General features: G+C 49.1%; 1 protein-coding gene across 1 annotated transcript in view; it reads right to left on the minus strand.

The window, feature by feature from the left end:
• LOC147748846 (uncharacterized) overlaps positions 1-25,223 on the minus strand; it is a 295,887-nt gene that overhangs the window by 36,432 nt on the left and 234,232 nt on the right. The window contains exon 8 of the mRNA XM_086964138.1: positions 12,192-12,262. Within this exon, the coding sequence (XP_086820264.1) occupies positions 12,192-12,262 (71 nt within the window). The remainder of the gene's footprint in view (positions 1-12,191; positions 12,263-25,223) is intronic.

Here is a 25,223-nt window from a genome sequence, read left to right on the forward strand (position 1 = left end):
TGTGTATACTTCCCAATTATCTAATTTTCTTAAGGCTTGCACTCTTCCTCTACATGTTGCAATCTGCCGCGGTAAGCATTCCGAGGATGGTGCGATAACTGGCTCCTCTTGTATGTGTATGCCCACACGATTTTCGTCGGCCTTGTCAAAATACCCAGGTTTCTACATGTTTAGGCAGTAATCTCCAGGTGCGTCAGCGAGTGACTGTGTGTACACTTCAGCCTGTTAGTCCACAGTCATTAGCCTGCGTTGTGCTTTTGAATTTTACACAATAGATTCTTTGCATATCATGGGTACTTTAGTGTTCGGAAGGACTCTTCTGTGTTCACATCCTCTGACGATGGGTAGGCTGTCTGAGGCTGGGCCATACAGTATATTCTGCATGTGAGATGTTGCCTGCCGCATATTATGTGGGATCTGTTGACACGTTTCATGAAACCACTTTAGCATATGCTCAGCATGTTGCACATTTATTCTGTAATAACAGTGTGCTTGCGGCGCTGCTTCAAGGCCAGAATATAATTTCATGGATAGAAAAAATGTCCTTCTGCAGCATGGTGTCTGATTCGCCAGCTTTGGCCTGGTCGGCAGCCAGTCTGCAGGAGCTACAGTATAGCACTTTGCGGGGTGGGGGGGTCGCGGCCCGGGTCTGACACAGCTCGGGGATGCTTCTACCCTGTGCCCGCGAGGGGACTTTAGGGACCCGGGTTTGAGCCTTGGCGATGACACCGAACATCCTGTGATTATGAGCTATGCATTTCTTTTCCGTGCCAAAATGTATGTGTCATGTAATACAAACTGGAGCTAGGTATTGCGCCGCGTTGCCTAAGCCGTGCCTCGCTCGTGCCATTTAAAACCGGACAATATTTTCTTACCTTGCTATTTGGATTATGGATAGCTCAGTGGGTTTCAGCTTTTGTCACAGATACTTTTGTTACTTCAGTTTATAAGTTACAATCCTAATGTAGTACAGTGAGCTATTAACTGTCATCAAAGAGTTGCCTGCAAACTGCAAGTTATAGGATTGGAGCCTTATGTTTTCCCCAGTCTTTCATTATCCTAATGTTCCTAAAAAGGGTTAGTTTGGATAGGAATGCATTCTTATTAGTAATGCCAATTCCAACCACTGTCGTATGTTTTGAGTCCAGAGTTTGTGCTTTTCCATACCAAACACTCTTAAAATATACTGTCTACTGGTATGGATGCATTTCATTCCCACACCTTGTTATCCTGTTTGTCTTATGTAACATTTTCTATAGACTGATTTAAACATGTATGATTCATTGTTGGAGGGTGGTGACGTGAAGGATATAATTGGGGTGGCGCCAAAAATGATTGTGGCATCGGGCACCACCAGCGCCTGCCCTGCTGTCCCCTTACCCTGCCCTGACACAGTTCTATATTAGGAAAACTAGTTCTAGACGTGCCCTATGCTGAATACCTCAGCATCTCGAGTTGACTTTATTCTTTAGGAACTTTCCATTCACTTTCATAACCCAGCTGCTCTAGTGTACACATGATTAGATTGCGTAGTCTGCCCTTATAGGACCCGTGGCTTACACATCATGTTTTCCTTTAGGCACCACAATGCGCCCCACCCCTCCTAGACCCAGGGTCTCTGGCTCACTCCCAAGGGAAATAAATCCTATTCAATTTGTTTTCCCAAGTTGATGAAACACTCTTTGCCCAGATTAATACGTGCTGGCACGCGCCATTGGACGCCCTGGGTTAGCCGCTGGTCGGCCTCTAGTTGTGGCTGTCGGTGAGTATTGTTGTGATCTTTAGTCCACACTCAGTCTTTTGTTAGAATGTGAACGACCAGACTCCTGGTCGTGAGAGTTAATCATTTAGGGCTGCCCTTTAGGCCTTCTCTCCTACAATGTGCTCTTCTCTCCACGGCTTCCCCCGCTCAAACCCTAGGTTGGCCGCCGATCATACCTTACTTTTGTAGACTTGCACGTGGTGTAGAAGGGCAGGATGTTTCGGAGTGTGGGTGTAATACATTGTGTGTAGAGCCTCGGTAAGTGCCACTCTATGAACACCGAGTGTGGCGGTTCATGGGTGATACTTACGTTGTGGTGTTTGCTGGACTGGAGAGGGATGGGATGTTGTTAACTTGCATTTATATACTTTAATCGCGGGCATGATACTTTTTGCCTGGATATCGGTTTTCTGACAACTCTAGTCATTCCTTACCAGTTCGGATCCTTTGATTCGATCCCTATGTCGGCGCACACATTGAGATGTCTGGCAGTCGCGCTAATGTTTAGGTTTTCATAAGCAGGGCTAATAATCACTCTAGTTTATCGCTGTAATATGTCACAGACCCAGGCACTTGTCTCCTTCCCTATTAGCCCATTGGGGGCTAGGCCAATTACTCACACGGTGGGTCACAGTATGTCATGCTTCTACACCGGTCTCTGACTGGAATTTCATGTCAGGATGATTCAAAAGATGGTTGTAGGCATAGGGTGTCTTAATTATGATGGGTTTTAGATGGCCACGCAAGGGTTTACCCCTAACTGTTGTCTAGTTGGTCTTTTGGAGACTAGTTGAGCAGCAGTGGCTGAGCGTGAGAATAACTGTATTTTGAAGTAGATGTTCGAGCTAGTTTGTTTTCTCATACCCGATGAGCTTGCTTGGAATAGTCACGCGGGCCAGCGGGGGCTGAGCTCACTACCACGTGTATTGAGTGGCGCTAACGGTAGCTCTAACAACCCTAGATAGCCAAGAGGGTATGCGGTTGTTTGGTGTTGCAACCGGCGTTTTCTTATGCATGTTTTTTGATCTTAAAGCTGCTGTCTTTCGCGGGGCGGTCAGTTTACGCCGCAGTAGGGGCTAGCCGCTAACTGGTATTTTGTAGAGGTCTAGTAGGTGCGTGTTTTATACTCCTTCCGCTACCTATGAGTGCATGTCAGGTTGGGTATCTTCCTTATCTGGAGGGGCAGGTGCGAGGTGCTTTGTTTGTCGACTGCGTACGTGTGGTACGGTAGCTCCTTTTGTCTGCACTTGCATGGGTCAAGGGGTGCTTTTAGCCATGGTACCTTGGGTCTTCACTCAGGTCATGGACATCATGGACCGTGTGTTGCGCCAGCCTCCCACAGGTTAGCAGCGCAAGCAGTTGCAGTGCGTCGCTATGAGGTTTTCAGTCACTGTTACAGTACTCGCCCCGGTAGTGAGAATCCTTTCACCCCCCCATTCTCAACATTGGTGCCACCCCCCCACATCAGGTATAGTGTCCACCATTCTCAGTTGGTGCTCCACACATCAGGCATAGCGTCTGCCCTGGGTGCCCCTCCTTGGTAACGGGCAGTTCTGAGTAGCAAGGGTGTCCTGCTTTGGCGTCGGGGTGGTGCGCACTGTGAGATGCCTGTTTTCGTGGTGCCTTTCCTTCGGTAGTTGGTATTCTGGAATCTTTGGGTCCAGTTGTGGCGTCGGGTGGCGTGCTTGGTGAGAAGTTGTTTTCGGATTTGACTTATGCGAAATCTCGCTGCTTGGCTTCATGGTCCACGTGCCACCAGGTGTTAGGCATGTGGCCCTCCGGCATGTCCGATTGAAGCTGGCGCCATTTGTGCATTCTTTAATGGCTGTGTGGAAACTTATATTTGCCAGCTGAATATCTTACGTATAGCAGATTTGCCGCTGGGCCTTCTCCTGTGCTGCTAAACTGGTAGCCCCCCCCCACTTTGGCCACTATCTTTCCATACTGTCATGACAAGGTATGACGGTATGGAAGTCCGTCTAGGATATGCCTAAATTAGGATATTTAGCAATTTCTAGGTCTAGCCCTAAGCTGATAGGATCATCCCCCCCTTGCGCATATCAACCTCCGGGGGCCTTACCCAAGAGGTATAGTCAGTCTTTATACGAACAATCCTGGGTCCTGCACTGGTTACTTAATTTATGAGAAGAGAAGGTCCCGGGGCAATAGTCCATTCGCTCTTCCATATACTGCTGTCTGTTTATCCTAGGCTTTGGAATTAGGAAGGCAGAGTCTACAGCCTGCAGTGTTTCTCTGTTGCAAGCCCTAGTGGAGCATGGCAACCACAGCCTGCGCCTGGATTGCCTATGATTACTGCATGTGTGGCCCCCTAAAAGACTCTCAATATGGAATTGCTCAAGAAGTGATTTGACAGCTGTTATGTTAACTCAGATTACTCTGATTGTTCTATCTGGTATCCTATCCCCCCCCTTTTTTTTTTTCGCGTCTTCGCTATTTTGGGGGGTGGCTTTGCACGAGGGGCTCCTATCATGTATTGGACACACGGCTTCTCTTTCTCGGTTAGTGTGGTTGGGCGCCCCTGGCTTGCGTGGGAACAGCCTTTTGCATGCACCTAGTTAGCTTTGGATTCCTGTTGCCCCTCCCAAGGTGAGTAGTTGGCCTCAGGTTGGTATCTCCGATTTGGGAGCACCTTGGTTCAGCTTTTAAATGCCTGTGGGCGAGGGTCGAAGCCGACCTATAGACAAGCTTTTGTTAGGTAGCTTGGTCTATGCTGCCTCCAAGCTATACTAGGGGACAGGTGATTCCAGCTGCTTTCCTTGGCAATCGGTATATCATATGTAAATCCACCACACAAGTTATGCTAAATCTGAAATAGCCCCTGTACTTTGCTCGTGTATAGTTGCACACGCACACTCAAAGCACAGTTCACAGCTGCATTGTGAGTAAGTCGACCTATAGACAAGCTTTCCTTAGGTAGCATGGTCTATGCTGCCTCCAGGCTATACTAGGGTGTGGTAAATAAAATTACCCGGACATAATTTCTATACATTAATAAAGAATAAGGATAGTGTTATCTGAGTCAAACAGGGCTTTAATTCAAATGACTCGAGTCATTGAGAATCGGGTTCCATCACCACTAAGGTTCAGGAAGGGATATCTAACGTTTTATTCACATAACACTTTATATATAGTAAGCCATACAATTGCAATGAATAGAGTAGGCGGAACACTCCAGGCGGAGCAAGTGAAAAGAGAGAGATAAGAACACATGGGCGTAAAAGAAGGCGTGTAAGGAGGTGTGCACATAGGCGTTCACTTGATGAGTCATAGGTGTGTCATAGGTGGGTGGATGCATAGAGGAGGTCTGCAGGGTCAGCAGAAACCTTTACCCTACATGTGCGCGCAACTGGTCATGACATAACATTGACGTGTAACTGGGAAGAGCTGGGGGCTGACTTTAGCACTAGTAGAGGAGTCTGGAGTCTGGAATGTCAGAACGACCTGTACCTTTGGCATATCTGATATCTTGTGTTTGGAAGATGTATTGTCTGAAATAAAGGTCTCTCGAGTAAAAGGCTGTTCATCACTAAATGCTAGTGTGTGCATATATTTCTTCGTGCATTGCGTGGGGCCATGGGCCTACTATGGCAATGGGTTCGGTAAATCACTTGCATGGAGACAGGAAGGCTAGGCCCTATGCTCTGCAGGCGGGATATGTTTACCTCTTTCACTAGACTGGAATGTGCTTCTGCGGAGCTGAGCAGATAACTGTAGGCAAAATACCGTCTTGGCAGGCAGGCCAGGCTGGGCACCTCTCGGCTGAGCAGGAAGTGAGGGAGAGGTGAGGGATGCATACCTAAACTGCAGCTTTCAGAGACAGAAAAGGCTCGGAGCCATAATTCAGGGTCTGGCTCGGCTGGGCCACAAAAACGTGTGCTTCTCGATATTTAAACGTGTACCATGTAAATGCATTGGCAACATAGGCCTCAGTGCAGAATTAACGTTTCATTTATGAAAGGCCTAATAACTGACATGCTAACATTAGACGGAAATGCAGGGGCATTACTGTGACAGGCACGGAAAAGGAATTACACGATAACATGGACATACATGGAGCATAGGTACGTGGATAGGGTGCGAGGGGGGGACACACTGACCACATAAAATTTCTGTTTCCTCAAGGGGACATGTGATTCCAGCTGCTTACCTTTGCAATCCTGTATATCAAAGGTAAATCCACCACACTAGTTATACTAAATTAAGCATTGGGCACTGAAAGATCCACTGTACTTTGCTTGTGTATAGTCGCACATGCACACTCAAAGCACAGTTCACAGCTGCATTGTGAGTATCAAGTTTCGGCAAACGTTGTACACCACAGGGTGTAGTTTGCTAATGCTTGTGTGAAGGCGTGTGGTGGGTCCCAGTGGCTTGCGCTGGTCCTATGATTTAGATTAAGTAGCGATATCAGCAGGGGAGGCCTCCTCTTCTCTTCTTCTGTCTCCAGGGGTATGTCCTCATGAACATGGGATAGTCTACACTTCAGCGGGCTTGTCATGTTGCAGGCCGGGATCGAAAGGGGCTCTTGGTTCCAGTCCTAGCTATCCCCTTTGAGGTGGTCGTAAGTCAACCACGCAGTCTATCTATCTTGAGGTAGCGTGGCCTATGCTGCTTCAAGACTAAATCTATAGTGGGCAGGTTTTAATACCTTTTCAATACTGTTTTGCCTATGTCAGGACATTGTCCAAGTTATATAGTTTATTATGTATTGATCCCTCCTATGCCCCGGTGCACAAGCGTCACATAGGCACACTTTATGTGGAGATCTGTGTTACAGTAGTACTTGTAACTTAGCGGGGTGTAGCCCGCTGACGCTTTGTTTGAAGGGTGAGGTTGAGTTTCAGGGCATGGGCTGGAACGCCTTTGGTTTGTTTCAAAGTGCCTTCAGCAGTAGGTGCCCCTCCGCTTCACTTTGTCGTTTACCTGGTAGCATGTCCTCACGAACCAGGGATGATTTGGTGGGGCGCTAGTATAGTGAGGCAATTTTGAGGTCCTGGAAGAGAATCTACAGTGCCATGATAGATTCTCCCAACGTAGGGGCCTGGGTTTCATCAAACATGAAACGATGCAGGGCGATGTCAGGGCTTATTATAGGCAGATGGCATTCATCTCACGCCTGTGGGGTTTAGACCTGTCCCTCCTCGATCTGAAAGAGGAAACGCATAAGGGGACCTAGAGACAGTCTGGACGCACTGCGTTTCATGGTAAAGGCAGGAAGCAGTTATTATTTGCACTTCTGAGCAAGGGTTGCAGGTAAAGAAGAGTAGCAGTGGTGGGGGGCCCGTGCAGCAGCGGGTACCACCGCACGGGCTGTGGCGGAGTTACTGGGCGATCCGGAAGAAGAGAGGTGCAAACACTGTACTTCAGCGGGCACATAGGGGTGCCAGAGCCTAACCTGTAACCTCATGGGAGGTGCAGGAACTCGTGTTGGCGCCCCAGTAGTCCTTCGGGCGGTTGTGGGCCTGTGCAACCGGGGGTTTGCCAAGTCACGCCCCGCAAAGGGCGTGTGTAGTATAAATATGATAATTGTACAGCAGTTGGGTGGTTCGCCACTGTGCTGTTTGGCTCAACAGGCGAGCAGGTGGCGAGAATGCGGCCTGCCCTAGGATCGCCTGTAAGTTAACCCACCATCATTACATATGTTGTATGTAATAAACCTGCAGCAAATTTTCCCAAACTTAACACTTGTGTCTGTGTGTTATTTGCGGGTTTGGGCATTGTGGGGCGGGGGGTTCTTGTGGCTCTGATGTGGCTATGTGCTTGCCCGATGCCACGCAATGGCCATCAAGAGGGCGGGCCCCTAGTCACGGAGGGCTGCCCCCACCCATCTTGTGGCCAGCCACTCCTCATTGGGCAGGCTTCGCTCGGTAGGATGTAGGCATGTCTATGACGAACGTCCGGGGCGGCTGGGAGGAGCCTCCAGGGGTACTTTACTCCCTTGCTCCAGTAGCGAGGCCTCTTTGCCGCTCCGGACGTCGTCGTGCAGTTACTTCGGGACACTCTTTTCCCGCCCTTCCTCGAACCCAGAGTGTCTGATTGAGGGGGGCTCTTGGGGAGCTTTAATGTGTTCCTTTCTCGTTGCAGGCGGAGTTACTGGGCGATCCGGAAGAAGAGAGGTGCAAACACTGTACTTCAGCGGGCACATAGGGGTGCCAGAGCCTAACCTGTAACCTCATGGGAGGTGCAGGAACTCGTGTCGGCGCCCCAGTAGTCCTTCGGGCGGTTGTGGGCCTGTGCAACCGGGGGTTTGCCAAGTCACGCCCCGCAAAGGGCGTGTGTAGTATAAATATGATAATTGTACAGCAGTTGGGTGGTTCGCCACTGTGCTGTTTGGCTCAACAGGCGGGCAGGTGGCGAGAATGCGGCCTGCCCTAGGATCGCTTGAAGTTAACCCACCATCATTACATATGTTGTATGTAATAAACCTGCAGCAAATTTTCCCAAACTTAACACTTGTGTCTGTGTGTTATTTGCGGGTCTGGGCATTGTGGGGCGGGGGGTTCTTGTGGCCCTGATGTGACTATGTGCTGGTTTCTCCACCCCGCAGCCCCACTGCCTGCGTTGTTACGGCAGCTCTGCCAAGTTGGTGATAGGTGAAGGGCAGGCGTTGCACTGCTCTCTCCTGGCAGGGAGGGCACTTTGGAGAGGTGGTGAGCCGGCAAGGGACCCTGTGTGTCTGAGAGGGGAGGGGGCACTTCTGGACTGTGCTCACTGCATGTGCGGCTGTGCTCACCGCACTGCAGGGAGCTGTGGGGCTGTAGTCACTGCACTGAGGGGAGCTGTAGTGACCTGACAGAGAGGAGCTCCAGTATCTGAGCGGGGAGGGTGAGCTGTGCTCACTGCACTGAAGGGGTTTGTGCCTCCCGCACTAAGAAGAGCTGTGGGGTTGTGCTCACTGAACCGAGGGGAGCTGTGGTGAGCCGGCAAAGGGAGCATGAGTGTCTGAGAGGGGAGGGAGCGCTGTGGCCTCACCGAGGGGAGCTGTGCTCACTGTACCGAAGGGAGCTGTGCTTGCCGCACTGAAGGGAGCTGTGCTTGCCGCACTGAAGGGAGCTGTGCTCGCCGCACTGAAGGGAGCTGTGCTCGCCGCACTGAGGGGAGCTGTGCTCACAGCACCATGGGGAGCTGTAGGGCTGTGCCCACCATTCTGAGGGGAGCTGTGGTGGGCCGGCAGAGGGGAGCCTGTGCGTCTGAGCTGGGGGGGGTGATCTCACGGGCCGGGGCTGAGGGGTTGTGATCTCCACAGATAGGAGAGCTGTGGTTAGCCGGTTGAGGGAGCACTTGTGATCTCGGGGTGGGTGGGGGGGTTCGGAGGGGCTGTGCTCTGAATGATTAGCTCACTAATTCACGCTCTGGTGACCTCTCTAATATAATGCACGCCCTGGTGAGCTCACATGGGGAGTTGTATTCATGGATGGAAGCTGTGCTGGGCCAGCCGTTCCTTCATCTCACGGGCAGGGGGGCGGCCGCACACAGGACTGTCGGTTCGGCAGACAAGGGGGTCCCAAGTATCCCTTAAACCCCATTTCAAGAAGGCTCCACAAACTCCTAATGGGCCAGGAAGAGGCTTCCTTCTCCGGGCAGCAGCGTTGTTTGTGACAAGAAGGGTTAAAACAAGCGCTCGGAACAAGCGCTCGGGGTGACGTCAACTTTCCGCTTTTAGCCCCGTCCTTTTCAGACTGGCTTGGCCTGACTTACTGGTGGCGTAAAAGCTTTCTTATCTTCTTTATGGGGCGAAACAGATGGCCTCATAAAGAAGATTAGAAACCTTTTACGCAAGCAGGAAGTCTAGTCAGCCAGTCTGAAAAGGACGAGTCTAAAAGAGAAAGAAGAACGTCACTGGGACCTCTTCTCCAATGGCTGGCCACCGTTAAGAATGCCAGCCAATGGAGAAGAGGGGCGGGGCTTAACCTCGCTAGAGAAACTCACTCTATCCCATTAAGTCGCGCCAGCTCGACTGCGCAGTCTTTCGTAGGTTGAGACCTAAAAAAACATTTAAAGGTGTGCCCAGTGGAGTAAGCAGAGCCTATCACTTATAATAGTAAGAAATGGGATGAGGAAGAAGATGAGTGAAAAGATAAAACAAGATAAAGCTTTAAGACAAAAAGACTGATCCAAAGACATCTAGGACGATAATGTTCAAACAATAATTTGTACTAACAAAATGCAGATTTTCAACAAGATAATGAAAAAGAATTTCAATATGAGATGGCGGAATGCTTATGTGCATGCTCGTGTTTGTTCCTTTAGGTGAGAACAAATAACCTTCCAGGGGTAAAACAACTGAAAAAAACCCTGCCAAGAAACTGGTGGCATGACAGGGTGCATTGACAGGACCGGTCTGCCAGCATGTGATATGTCTGGTTTATGGATGGCAATGCTTGAATTCTGCCTGGATCAGAATGGTTGGGGAGATGGCGCATGGATTTAGGGAGCTGGCAACTGATCATTTTGCACTTCACACAGCGAGCTACAATGCTGATCACAACTGTAGAAAATGTAGAGCCATTAAACGACTTAGTGTATTCGACTGGCAGGCCCCTACCCAGTCCTGGCGTGTGTGCTGATCCAAAATCTTGGTGCCATGCCATTTGGAAGGCCTAGACGGGATTTGGTGTAGAAGTTTTTACAGCCAGTTTGTAATTGGTTCCCAAAGAGGGGGTAGGGTGAGGAGCATGTGGAGAAAAGGGATGGTTCCACGGTGTAGTCTCACAAGCTGTACATTTCTTGCCATCGCATGACAAGGTTCGTTACTTTCCCCTTTGATCAGAGAGTTTCTCCAGGCTAAGGAAGCTGCAGAGACCAAACAATAGGGTAGTCTGGAGGCCTTGCGCGAATAACAAACAAAGAACGTCATGTGTCCTCCTGCTCCTGATACTTCTCACCAAGTACATGTAGGAGCCAGTAAGGGCAGAGACAGTGTTTACCAAATATGAGTGTGCAAGTGGCGTGTGTGTCTTCAGACTGTCCTGAAAAGTGTCCTTCACCTTCAATAGATATACCCATCATGTTCCCCTCACAGGCTGGGCAATGGAGTAAAAATGTAAATTGTAAAATGTAAATTGATACTTGTATAGCGCACTACTCACCCGCAAGGGTCTCAAGGCGCTTGTATGAATACCGCTGTGGAACCCATCCTGGCTTTCCCTGTGAGGCGTCCACTCCTGGGCACCCCCAAGGTGGAGGCCAGGCATCCTTAGCTTTGTGGGGGCCGTTGTGGAGATTAAGCAAGCTATTGCCCAGAGTTGCAGAGTGGGACTCCATGATTGGAATAGGCACCGAGACGAGAATTATCAGGTCTGTGGAATTTTGAGCCCAAGACCCACCGAGGTGGGGAATTGAACCCTGGTCCCGGGCTAGACCTCTGCATCAGGGTCTACCGCTCTAATCATTGAGCCACAGTTCTCCCTGTAACAGACTTCACTAAAAATTGTTTGGACCCTGTATTACACTGCATCCCACAAGTACGCCAGTATGCCCCACCACCTCTAACGCTTAGGTCCCAAAACAGTCGTGGACGCCATGGCTCACGGGTGGGGGGGTGGGCGCGGATGCTGGGGTGCAATACGGGGAGTGGTTGTGTGGGGGGGTTAAATAATAATTACAAAATATACGTTTACCGGGTCCCGCGTTTTCCAAGCTCCGTCTCCTGCTTTCCTGCCTCCGCAGGAACACGGAGCAGGCAGCCTCCCTCCCCTCCCGTAAGCCAATGACAATTCTGCAATGGCAGCGTTGTGATTGGCTGGGACGCCGACCGCACAGGCGTCTATGGAGAGGCCATTCTCCCCATGTAGGCTATATGCACATGACTGGAACAGTCAGGGCCTACAACATTGGGCTAGCCACTCCTCCCTTGCCTTCGAGCAGGACTGCCCACCCACCTGCCCCCCAACCAAACCCTTCTTCTGCTTTCTTGCAGTGCGAGAAGCAGAAAAATAAAATAGTATTTCATAAAACCGTTTTATGTTTCTGCTTCTCACACTGCACGAAAGCAGTGGGGCAATGCCCCTCCGCCCACATGGAGGAGCTGCCTCTGTTCTAAAACCCACAAGGTTACTGTCTTTCCTCACCTTCAGCCCTTGAAACCTAAAACACTCCACACTCGTATGCCACAGCATCGCCTCTGACACCTACAGCCTGATTTAGAGTTCGCGGGCCGGCTTTCTCCGTCATAATGTTGTCGGATATCCCATCCGCCGAAATATAATTCCATAGGATGTAATGTGATTTATATTTCCGTGGACGGATATCCTTCATCATTGTGAGGGAGTAAGCTGTCTGCCGAGTTCTAAATCAGGCTCTCAGGCTCTACAGCCCTAGTGTTAGTGGATCTCCAGTTCTCCACCTCAGATCTGCCCCACTCCCCGCCGGGGCTAAAACTCAATAAGCTAGTATGCTGCCAACTCACCTCTGCATCCCCGGCTTTGTTGATTTCAATCTCCACCATCTTCTGGCGTGCCTTCAAGTTGGAATCTACATCTGCAGTGAATAAATTAACAAAAGGAATTGATATTTGACATGGATGCGAATAACTGCCTCATAGAAATGTAAATCTTCACTTTTGATGTTAAATGATTTTTCTGCCTCATGGGTATATGAATAGGCCTTTTTATTTTAATATACTTTTGTATAATAAAGGGTGAAGAGTCTATAGAAATGTGTTCACTCTACTTGCATGTTTGTTGTCTTTCTTTGGGAGATGATCTGAGTTTATGAATCTTGGTTGATACATTGCAGCCCCCTTTGTTGATTTATTGGTTAGGAAGAAGGTCAAAGGTAACTGAGCTAAAAGGGTTTGGAGCTGAGCGCAGAGCCACGTCATCTGAATATCCTCTCATATCCGCAGCTAAGAGACATGCACACAATTTGCCAGAAACTGGTAAATGAAATGAGTAAACCGCCAATTTTCCCACCGCGCCAACAGCTTGCAAAAATCTATTGGGTAAAGGCAGAGTCAGTCACCTCTGAAAGACGGCAATTCAACCGAAGCTTTAGGTAACCAGTGGTCAAAGTGAGGGGGTTTGAGGGGCACGACATACCCTCACTTTTTTGATTTTAGTAAATCGTTCTCCTATTTTTGTGAAAAGACAATCGTCCAGAGACAGTTACTTCCATCAGCTGAAATGCTTCAGCTGAAGTGTACGGCAAGAAGTCTCCTATGATGTGAATCAAAGAGAGGGGCAGACAGCTAAACAAGCCTTCATGCCGGGGTGTCTGCTTGCCTGAAAGAAATGTAAATGTGCACAACTGGTTAATGTGAAAACGTAAATGCTGTGTTGAAGCCGGTATTGCCTTTAATCGATGGCATACCTTGAAGCTTCCCGATGACACATTTATTCTTTTTGAGTGGTATTGTATGGGAGCTACCAGCTAAGCTGTGATGTGTGCGTTTAAGAGACAGTTATTCAAAAAAATGACACTACCTACAGTCTGGATATTACTAAAATCAATATTTGGAAATACTTTTTTTTATCTTAAACCTTTCTGCGCATTTTGTAGCAGCCTATCCTATACCGACTGCAGTGCACGTTTTTAAATAATGGCTAACAGGTTCACTGTGCTTTCTGTCGAAGACTGGGACCTAGTAGCACTAAACACACACAAGCCACTGCACCAACCTGGATTCATTTCTAGAGCTTTCTGTTACAGTGCATTAACTAGTTGAGGTTTCATAATGTACGATAGTGCATTTCCTACTGATTAACATGACATGCATTTGATTTTCATATAAGCTGTGCGTTATTTTATATGCAGTCACCTGAATGTGAAAGATGGAAAAGTTACAGAATATTTTGGGTTTTTAGCCACGCCTTGACACAACCCCACGCTCATTCACTCCGCCTTCATTTCACGCTGCATCACAGCTCCCATACTTTTTTAAATGCACTTCGACCGCTGGAGGTAACCGCTCCTTCAGTCCATGCAGTCTATGCCCACACCAGTTGGTCTTTTCACACTCCTTTGATCCAAGCAGTCGCTGCCCACTCGTAGCGCCACAAAGGAGGCTGCCTCCAGGGCAGAAATCAATGTAGTGGTCGCGAGGTTGACACTTTCAAAAGGTGCCCAGTTTTTCTGTTTAAGAAGCAAGAGTGACTTAGCTCTAAAATAGTTTCATCTCTTGGAATTCTTTTCTTTCTGAATCTAAATTAACTTCATTAATATTTATTATGTGTGGGTAAAGTTAAGTTCTGAAAAATGTACAAGCTATGGGTATTGCATTATTCTATTAGATATTGGACGATAGTGTGCGAACTTAAAAACTTAAAACAATATTTTTATTAAATATGGTCATCTGTTGTGCCATAGACCTTCCTAATTCACTTCCCCAGGCGCTTCAGTGAGGCCATTCATCCAAAATAGGCCACGCCCAACAGGAACTTGGCCTGCACCCATTTCCCGAGCCAAGTGCTACTATTTGCAGTAACTGGTGGGCATGGCTAGTAGCTAAACAAAATGGAGACTGTGCATGGTCGAAACTCATGGCCTGTGCTGTAGGAAGGTAGATACCTGACTATGGTTACCCCAGATTTTTTGCCTAGTGTTTAGCTGGTTTTCGACTTAGTTGGCCTGGGATCCTGCTAATCATGGCCTGCGCGCAGTACTACTGAACACAATACCCAGTGGGACTTCAGAATTGCTAAGCGGTCATGCCCTTTGCCCAGTAACCTTACAGAATATAAGTGTGATAAAAGTTCAGAGTGGTAGCCTGGCCACATAGTGCACACAATATCCATGACTTTACCAAAGACTGGTAACTATTGCTTCTCTGTAGTGGGATTCTATTTTATAGCCCTACACAGTAGAATATCACTGAACATTTGCAGCTTCCCCGGATGGACATTTTTATAGTATATGTTTTATATTGATAAAAGATAAAAGGCAAATGAAAACATGCACATGCGAGGCAACTTAATCTGGATTTTTTTTAGAAAAAGAAACATATATGCAACTGGCCAGCAGTAATATTTTTGGGGAAATATGTTTATTAATTTTCAGTAGGATAAGAGCATCAACAAGTGAGATCGACAAGCAATCAGACCATTTTCGTAAGAAAGTGAATTATTAGTTGGGGTGACTGATAGTTCACCACAAGAAATAAAGTCACTGATCTATTTGGCCCAGTCAGATGTTTCAATAATTTAAACATGAGCTCAACCCCTGGTAGCTATGGCACAGAGCAGACAGGCTTAACTTAGTGAAAATGTGTAAAATGTTTAGAATTGCCAAAACAGTTAAAACGTCAAAAATACAACACAATAAAAAACTGACTCCAATTTATAACAATAGAGATAAATGTAGGTTTCTGATATGGACTTGGTCTCTTTTATGGTTATTTGTTCTGTCATTTATGTTGGTACTTGTTTGAGTAATGATGGCTGTGGGCACAAGATATTACTGACCTGGGAGGGGTTGAGTGTGTTATGTTTTTTCTCTCTTATTTTTATGTTGTATATGGAGTCATACACAACATTCTGGTGCAAGGGTGTTGGCAGACATGGGTCACTAATGCACAATGGGCTACTGTAGGACAATCTCCTTACCGTGGTCATGTGGAGGTGATGTGACGAAGCGGTATTGATTCTTGCATACAAGGTAATCCATGGACACTCCAAAACATGACACTGTCCCACAATATAAGTTATTGACATGGAATGTGCAGGCATGGCTAGCCCTACTAAATGGTTTAAGTTACACACCTATCTTAATCGTCACCACACATATATCGCGATCCTACAAGAGACACATCTCACACAAGGGAAGGTGAACAAAGTGTATGAGTGGAGAGGTCAGTCATATGGAACCCCCGCTCCCACCTCCCAGCTGCTCCTCCCTGCCTTAAATGGCAGCCACCGCACGGCAGTGAGAGCGACACCTGACCCTGCCTGCAGGCCAGGTCGCTCCCCTCCTGCCACACAACTCCACCTTTGTGCCAGTGCCTTCCCCCTCGCTGCCGCTGATGTGAGTTCTATCCTGCTTTGCTACTGTTTTCGTATTACTATCTGCTGCCTATTTATTTTCCACTGCTGTGTGCCATTTCTCATTTGTATTGTAAGTCTACTTGCCATTATTCTTTGCGTCCTGCCCATTTCCCCCTCTCCCCCTTTTTCCTTCTGTACCCTCACCCGATTCCCGCCGCTGCCACCTGCAGCCCCGCCCCTTCACCGCCCAGCTCTCGCCTCCCAGCTGCTCCTCTCTCCCTCCCCGCCTTAAATGACGGCTGCTGTGCGGCTGCGCGCAGCGGCTGCACCGCCGGCCTGCCAGAGGCAAGCCCGTCCGCGCCCATCCGCGCCTGGACCGCGCCCAGCGCCAGAACCCCTGGACCCTGCGTCCACCACAACACCAGACTCCGATACAACGCCAGCACTCTCCTCGCACTCAACGCAGCCCGAGACCACCTCTGCTTCCAGTCCGCCCTGAAACGCACCCATGGACCTTTCTCCTGCTGCATATGCAACTTCACCTGCGACAGAATCACCAAACCCCCAAGGACTGGACCCAACCACCTTCGCTGCATACTCCTCAACACCATATCCGCACGCAAAGATGCCGTCGAGCTCTGGGACCTACTCGACACCTCTGCCCCAGACGTTGCCTTCCTGACCGAGACCTGGTAGAACGACTCCACGGCACCCGACATCACTATAGCCATCCCGGACGTCTACAAAATCACCTGCAGGGATTGCACCAACGGAATTGGAGGTGGCGTAGCTATCGTCCACAAATCCACCCTCCAGGTCCACATCCACGCAGACGACACCCTCAACACCGCCGAACACCTGCACTTACGGATCCACACCGACCCCAACACCACCCTCAGAGGAACACTCGTCTACAGACCCCCGGTCCCCGGGCTCAGTTCAGCGACTCCATCGCCGACCTCGCCAGCACCCACGCACTCACCTCCATGGACTACGTCCTCCTCGGGGACCTGAACTTCCACCTCGAGAACAACAACGATGCCAACTCTGCCACCCTGATCGACAACCTCGCCAACCACGGTCTCCGACAACTCATCACCACATCCACCCACGCCGCAGGGCACACACTTGACCCCGTCTTCTCCACAAGCACCCACGTCACCTTCAACCACACCACCGGACTCCACTGGACCGACCACCGCTGCATCCATTACACCTTCAAGAAACCAACCACGCACCACTGAACCCAACCGCTGCCCCGCTGCTGCTGGAGCAAAGTCACCGAAGACCAGCTGACCTCCAACCTTGCCCAGAACCCACCCACCGACCCTACCGCCCCGCTCAAGAAACCCCCCATCAGCCACAACAGCAAGAAAGCCACCTGGTTCACCGAAGAGCTCCAGACCTCCAAACGCACATGCCAGAAACTGGAGAAGATATGGCTCCACAAACGTACACCAGACAGCCACGCAGCCCACAAGGACGCCACCCGCAGACATCATCACCACCTCATCAGAACAACCATGAGATCTTCCTTCAAAGCCCGCCTGGACAGCAACGCACACGACAGCAAAGAGCTCTTCAGCGAAGAGTGAAGGAACTCTCCAACCCCAGCACCAACATCAACGACATCCCGCCCTCAAAAGATCTGTGCGACTCTCTGGCCACCTTCTTCCACAGCAAAATCACTGACACCCACAACAGCTTCAAGACCACGACCGCCCCGACTACGGCAGAATTTTCAGCCTAGTGAAGGAACTCTCCAACCCCAGCACCAACATCAACGACATCCTGCCCTCACAAGATCTGTGCGACTCACTGGCCACCTTCTTCCACATCAAGATCGCTGACATCCACAACAGCTTCAAGACCACGACCGCCCCGACTACGGCAGACTCCACCCCGCAAACACCACCGGCACCAACCACCTGACCTCCTGGTCCAACGTCAACGAGACACGTACGGTCATGAACTCCATCCATTCAGGATCGCCATCAGACCCATGCCCACACCACATATTTAACAAAGCAGACGCAACCATCGCACCCCAACTACGGAAGGTTATCAACATCTCCTTCGAGACAGCCACATTCCCGGAAAGCTGGAAGCACGCCGAAATCAACGCCCTCCTCAAGAAGCCCAAGTCGGACCCCAAGGACCTCAAGAACCTCCGGCCCATCTCCCTGCTCCCTTTCCCGGCAAAGGTCATCGAGACAATCATCAACACGCAACTGGCCCGCCACCTCGAGGACAACAACATCTTAGACCCGTCCCAGTCCGGATTCAGACAAAATCACAGCACAGAGACAGCCCTCATTGCCGCCACAGACGACATCAGGCGCCAACTAGACAATGGCGAAACATCAGCCCTCATCCTCCTGGACCTGACAGCCGCCTTCGACATGGTCTGCCACTGCACACTAAAGACACGCCTCCAAGAAGCCGGAATCCAGGAGAAGGCCTTGGACTGGACCACGTCCTTCCTCTCCGGCAGAACACAGAGAATCCGCCTCCCACCCTTTCAATCCGAAGCCACGGACATCAACTGCGGTGTACCTCAGGGATCATCCCTCAGCCCGACCCTGTTCAACGTCTACATGGCCCCCCTCGCACAAGTAGCCCGCCAGCACGACCTCAACATCATCTCCTACGCCGACGACACCCAGCTCATCCTCTCCCTCACCAAGGACCCACACACCGCCAAAACCAACCTCCACAAGGGAATGAAGGCCGTGGCCGAGTGGATGTGGAGCAGCCGTCTAAAACTGAACTTGGACAAGACAGAGGTTCTTATCCTCAGCCCCACCCCTTCTGCCCTGAACGACTCCTGGTGGCCGACCACACTGGGAGCAGCACCGACACCTACGGACCACGCACGCAACCTAGGATTCATCCTCGACTCCTCCCTCTCCATGTCCAAGCAGGTCAACGCCGTCTCCTCCTTCTGCTACAACACCCTCCGCATGCTCCGCAGGATCTACAAGTGGATCCCGACCGAAACATGAAGAACGGTGGCCCAAGCCCTCGTCGGCAGCAGGCTAGACTATGGCAACGCACTCTATGCAGGAGTCCCTTCCAAACCCCTACAACGACTGCAACGCATCCAAAACGCGTCCGACCGACTGATCCTCAACATCCCCCATCGCAGCCACATCACCCCCCACCTGAGAGATCTACCCTGACTCCCCATCAACAAGAGGATCACCTTCAAGCTCCTCACCCACGCACACAAAGCACTCCACAACACCGGACCAGGCTACCTGAACAGCAGACTCAGCTTCTACACCCCCACCTGCCAGCTCAGCTCCACAAGCCTCGCCCTCACCTTCGTCCCCTGCATCCAACAAATGACCTCCGGTGGCAGATCCTTCTCCTTCCTCGCGCCAAGACCTGGAAAACCCTCCCTACCCACCTGTGGCAAACCCAAGACCTGCTCACCTTCAAAAGACTCCTCAAGACCTGGCTCTTCGAGCAGTAGCAACACCCCCTCCCTTCAGCGCCTTGAGACCCTCGCCGGTAAGTAGCGCGCGCTTCACAAGTGATTGATGGATTGATATCCTCGGCCTATGCAAGGGGGTTTGGTCTGGGTAGCTCCAGTTGTTCCGTTCATTACAGAGTTTCATAGGATTGACAAAAAGGGCAGATTTGTGATTTTGGAGGACCACTTAGCTGGTGGGCATTTCTGCCCCAACTTTAATCAGTCAGCCTTCTTCGACACTCTAACTCAGGCGCTGCTCCAAGATCCACAGCCGCCTGAATATGGGGTGGTGAGTATAGCTGTGTACTGGAAAACATAGTTTACAACGCACGCATTACAATGCGTGTCATTACAACACATTTTTTACATCTCAATCAATCAATCAATCAGGAGTTTGTTAAAGCGCGACTACTCACCCGTAAGGGTCTCAAGGCGCTAAAGGGTCTCAAAAACCATTACAACGCATGTCATTACATTGCATAATCCATTACAACGCATTCCCCAAAGTAACGCCCCAGCGGAGTTAGAATAGTAATTTTGTTGTAATGGATTACGTGTTGTAACGACATGCGTTGTAACAACATGCATTGTAATGGATTTTGCGATGTAAAAAGTGCGTTGTAATGACACGCATTGGAACTCATGCATTGTGTAGTGTCACATTCCTGTGTACTAGATGTGAACAGAGACTGTTCTGTCCCACCCACTGCAGGGCTTCGTGTGTTTGCACATCACAACACTTTCAAGAGTCATGCATGCACTTGCATGATGTGTGGAGTTTGGGGCATCCTACTGATAGCAAGTTTTCATTTTAATCCTCGGACCATGCCATTCATACTAGGCTGAACCTTTTCACTGTAGCGACTCACTGGGTGGGCAAATTGCAAGGACGGAGTACCTGGTGCCCACAGTTTCTGACCACTTCCAATTGTTGGCAACACTTAAATAGAGGTGACCGTGACCCAGGATACCACCTGGAGGCTCCAAATCGAGGCCCTGTTAGATCCCCCTTTTATGGAAATCCAAACTGTTGGCCTGGCTAGTGAGAGAAGATCGACACCGCCCACTGATAGTGGTCATTCAACTGGCCAATGGCACAGTGGTAAATACTCAGGCTGCCATTAATGCAGCTTTTCTGGAGTATTATCTCCTCTATATGGCTGTGAATGCTCTCTCCCATACTCGATTACAAGGATGCTTATGAGATCTATCACTGCCCGACTGACACCACTGCAACGGGCTGACTTGGAGGCATCCCTCCAACTGGAGGAGATTCAGACTGTCATAGCTTAACTTGCCTGAAATAAAACTCCGGGAATGGATGAGCCACAAATTTAATATTATGCCATAAGCATTAAGCAGTGTAATAGCCCCAAAAAGCTGCATTAATGGCAGCCTGAGTATTTACCAACTCGCTAAAAAACTCAAAGAGGTCGTATATGAGACCAGGCGACTGGGACAGCTGCCGCAGTCTCTTCGGAAGGTGTTGACTGTGGTCACACCAGGTTGTGACCACATACAATTTAGTTCTTACCACCCACTATCTCTCTTGAATTATCTCTCTTAAACCTCGATTATATGGTACTGGAGAAGGTGTTAGCCAACAGGTTATTTCCCGTCATTGGATTTATACCTGCACGCAGTACCTTCCTGAATATTCATAGGCTGCTGCACATGGTAGAGATTATCCAAGCTGGCGCCCGGATATTGAGAAAGCATTTGATACCCTACAGTGGGACTACTTACTGGCTTCTCTGGGGGTATGGGACCAAATTACCTCAGCTAGATCCACACATTGTATAAAAACCCGAAAGCGTGTGTGCGCACAGGTCTGATGATCTCAGATAACTTTGATATCCAGAGGGTACCAAGCAGGCGTGCCTTCTGTCACTTTAGATCTTTGCCCTGGCCATGAAATCTTTGGTCGGCAGTTTGTGGCTGCAAGGGCAACAATGGGGGATACAGGCACATGGTGTACACCACATTATATACCTCTAAGCAGATGATGCGTGTACTTGTGGCATGTGCCCACTTCGCTCCAGTCCCAACACAAAATGGGACTTAGTTGTTTTCTCAGATTTGCTGGGAGCTCTAAGCAGTACAAAGCTGAAATCCAATCCGATGTCGTGGAACTGCTGATCAGATACTTTTTCTGGTGGGTCCCGCTGAAGCTCTGGAATAAAAGTGTTCAAAAGTTCCCAAACCTTCTTTTGGTGCCCAAACAACCACAGGAGGACACTGCAAGGCCCCAGGAACTTGTCTCCCCTCTCTGTTTCCGCCGCCAGTCTGCCTACCTGAACAAAGAGGCAACCCTTCAGGAGTGCGATTGCCATTTGCCCACCGAAGGTGGCTTGGCCTTTGAAGCTTGCCTTTTGGGTCAACACTCTGAGTTGCTTCCTGCAAGGGGGAGGTAACCCAGTAGCAGGCTTTTATTGTTCCTGAGCCTGGGAGTCAGTTACACTACTCCCCAGGATGACAGAAGATTGTCTGGTGGCCAGTTACCATGTGTGGCCACTGTACAGAAAGGGCTACAGAGTGGCAACTTTCTCAAAGTTGCTTTTCCATAAAAGTGACATTAAATTCAACTTGGGCATCAAGTTGGGTTTAATGCCACGGTTATTATGATACCTCTAAGTACCCATTTTAGTTGGCCCATTCAGAAGTTAGCCAGGCGAAACGGTCAGCCAGTAACTCTGTGTTAGCCAATGGGGCTACTAACTCTTCCACAGCAAAAGCGACAATTTGGACGTTTTACTGTTAAGCATATTAAACATATATGTCCTACTTACTAATCTACAGCTTCCTACCTCAGGGCTCAGTAGGCCTTTCCTATGGGGGACTTACATACATTGTTAAGGGAAGAAGTGGCTTTGCCTTTGGCTTAAATGGCAAAGTTTGGACCAGCAGTTTTAAAACTGCTCTTCCAGGCTGCAGTGGCAGAATGAGAGTCCTTTTGTACTTTTTCACACACAGGGTGGCACAACCAGTGCTGTAGACCTGGGTGGACACTCTGGCTTACGTTCCCTGTGCACAATATACCCTATGCTAAGGACTTATAAGTAAACCAGCTTATGCCAATTGGTAGTAGTCATTAGTCAATTCAATATACACTTGGCACTGAGGTCTGGCTAGCAGCCTACGTGGACTCTCAGATTCAGAAAAACAGCAGTATCAATCCAAAATTGTGGGGGTGTTCATGCAAAAATAGGCATTTCCTTACCATGTACATTTAAGATAAGATCGATTGATCCTTGTCATGTCAACACACAGTATCTAGCTGTGACCGTTCTTTCAACAGTTTTTATCAGCCTATCCATCTCTATCTTTTTCTCAGAATGATGCTGTCCATGCTCTCTTGCTTGGATCTGGTGAGTAGTTCCTGGTTGGAGATGGTTTGCAACCAGAAAATGCAGAAGTTTCTTATCGGGTTACTAGTGAGCAAGACTGACAGTTTGGTAATGTCGCTCTTTATCATCCACCAGCATTCTGATCCATGCAAGAGTATAGACAGAATGCAGTTCTGGTAAAGCCTTAGCTGTACTGTACTGAGATAACCTCCACATGTTGCTCAGCAGCCTGGAGGCATTCCTAGCCTTGTTCAGTCTGCTGTTGATATCACTCCCTGACCCTCCATCATGTCTGATAGTACTGCCTAGGTAGGTGAACTCTTCAGTCCTTGCTGGGTCCTCTCCATTCACCTTGACTGGTGAGGAATTTGGGATGTTGAATGGAATGACTTCTGATTTATTCTTGTTGATCTTCAGGCCTACTTGCTGTGCATAGATGCTGAAAAGAGATGCCTTTTCTCCATCTGCTTATGTGTGTGTGAGAGCAAAGCTAGGTCATAGCATAGTCAAAGTCCTCCTATGCAGAGAATCAGGTCCATCTGATGTCTCTGGCTTGGTCTTCAGTTGTGCGTTGCATCACCTAGTCAATGACTAGGTTAAAGAGCAATGCTGACATCACGCGTCCCGGTCTCACATCAATCTTGACTTCAAAGCTATACTCACTGTCTTCCACCTTGCAGGTAAAATTATAATAGAATCTCTTGATAAGAAGGGTAGATGATGCAGTTTGCTATAGGCTCTTAGTAAACAGCAAATACTGTCACTGTGGATACTGTCAAAGGATTTCCCAAAACCAATAACGTTCATATATAGTTGTTTCTTCCAATCTATGCACTTATCTATGAAGTTGAGTACAGTAAAGATCTAATAAACACACACTCTTACCTTGGTTCTTGCGGAACCCAACCTGTTCTTTTCTTAACTGCTTTTCAACAGTATCAGAAATGCCCTGTATAATGGTTTTTGCCAGTATTATTCATAGGATTGTCAGAAGGGATATTACACACCAATTGTTACAGTTGGTTAATGCCCCCTTCTTTGGAATATTGTTAATGAAGCCTTGGTTCCAGTCATCCGGTACTTTCTTTCCCTACTAAATTGATATAAACGGTGGTTGGAGGATCTTGGCTGATGTTTCGTGTATCCGCCTTGAACACTTCTCCATTCAGGTTGTCTTTTTTGTACTTGAGAGACTGGATGGCAGTAAGGATTTCTATCTTCTGTGTTGGGGCGGTATTCACATCCAAGTCTGTCTCTTCTTCTTGAATGTTTTGCACAAGATTTACCACTGACTATCTTCGTGATCTTGAAGACCTTCCCAAGTTCTCCTATCCTGCTTGGATGGCAAGGTTATCCATACACACCTTCTTGTCTGCTCTTTTTATTTTTTGACTGCTCTGTTTGCTTCTATGTATTATTGCTTGTACTTCTTTAGCAGCCTTTCAGATTTGACCTCCATTGAGTTTCCTTCTTGTTGCCCTCTGCCATGTGTCTGGTTTTATCAATTTTTTTTCTCCTCTGTGTCTCTTCATCGCCAGGCATGCTTCACTGCTCTCCACATATATTGACAAGACACGTTCATGTTTCTTGTTGACTATGTCTGCAGCTGCCTGGGTCTTCTCTTCTGTGACTCGTCAGACGCGGTCGCTCCACCTGAAGCTGCCGCCCCGACCTAAGTGCAGTATTGTAACCTGCCCTGAGCTTCACTCGATTGCATTATCAACTCCCACAGCGCCCGACCGCAACTCTAGAATTGCATAACGGCCGATTTTAATTATTTATCATTCCCTGCCTTGATTAGATCTGAGCTGCACCAGATCTCAACCACTTACTCCCATAGCGCCCGATTTCAATATTTAACTATTCATCCCCATAGCGCTCCAACTCCTCAATAGTTGCACAGTCTGTCTCGCAGCGTAGCGCTTATGCCACTTGCACCAATTAGCATAATCACACAGCGCTAGCCTCCATAACGTGCTGTAACGCTGAGCTCTGTCTGCTTTGCCTTGCCTTTCATTTATTTGACTGTCTGTGCCCGAATTTGTTGATCAGTCTGTGCGTGTCATTTATACTTTGTGCCCCCATCTCTGCATTGGATTTGGCCGACTGCCATCTTGTTTAGTCTCTTGTTGTTGTTGTTGTAAAGCCTTCCCTCCCCGGATATCCACCCCGCCTCCCGCCTCCCAGCTGCTCCGCCCTCGCCCCTCCCCCTCCACTATCCATATATGACCGATTCAGTACGAGCAGCATTCACGCGCAGCGATCGCGCCCCATGCGCGCCGAAGGTGCGCAAAAGGTAAGCCCGTCTACGCCCGTCCGAGCCTCGACCGCGCCAAGCGCCAGACCCCCTGGCCCTCGTACCACCCACCCCACCCGCATCACATACGACGCCTCCACCCTCTTAGCCCTAAACCCCAGCCGACACCCTAACTGCGCCCAAGCCGCTCCTGGACAAACCCATGGACCCTTCACTTGCAACTCCTGCAAGTATGACGGCACCAAGACCAACTCCTCATCCACCAACACCAAACAGAGACCTGACACCAACCACCTAAAATGCATCCTGCTCAACACCCGATCGGTCCTCAGACATGCCATCGACCTTTGGAATCTACTAGTCACCATCTCTCCGGACGTCGCCTTCCTAACAGAAACATGGATGAACGCCTCCTCGGCCCCAGACATCACCATTGCCA

Source organism: Lissotriton vulgaris, chromosome 1_1, assembly GCF_964263255.1.
Source record: "Lissotriton vulgaris chromosome 1_1, aLisVul1.2, whole genome shotgun sequence".
NCBI classification, from domain to species: Eukaryota; Metazoa; Chordata; class Amphibia; order Caudata; family Salamandridae; genus Lissotriton; species Lissotriton vulgaris.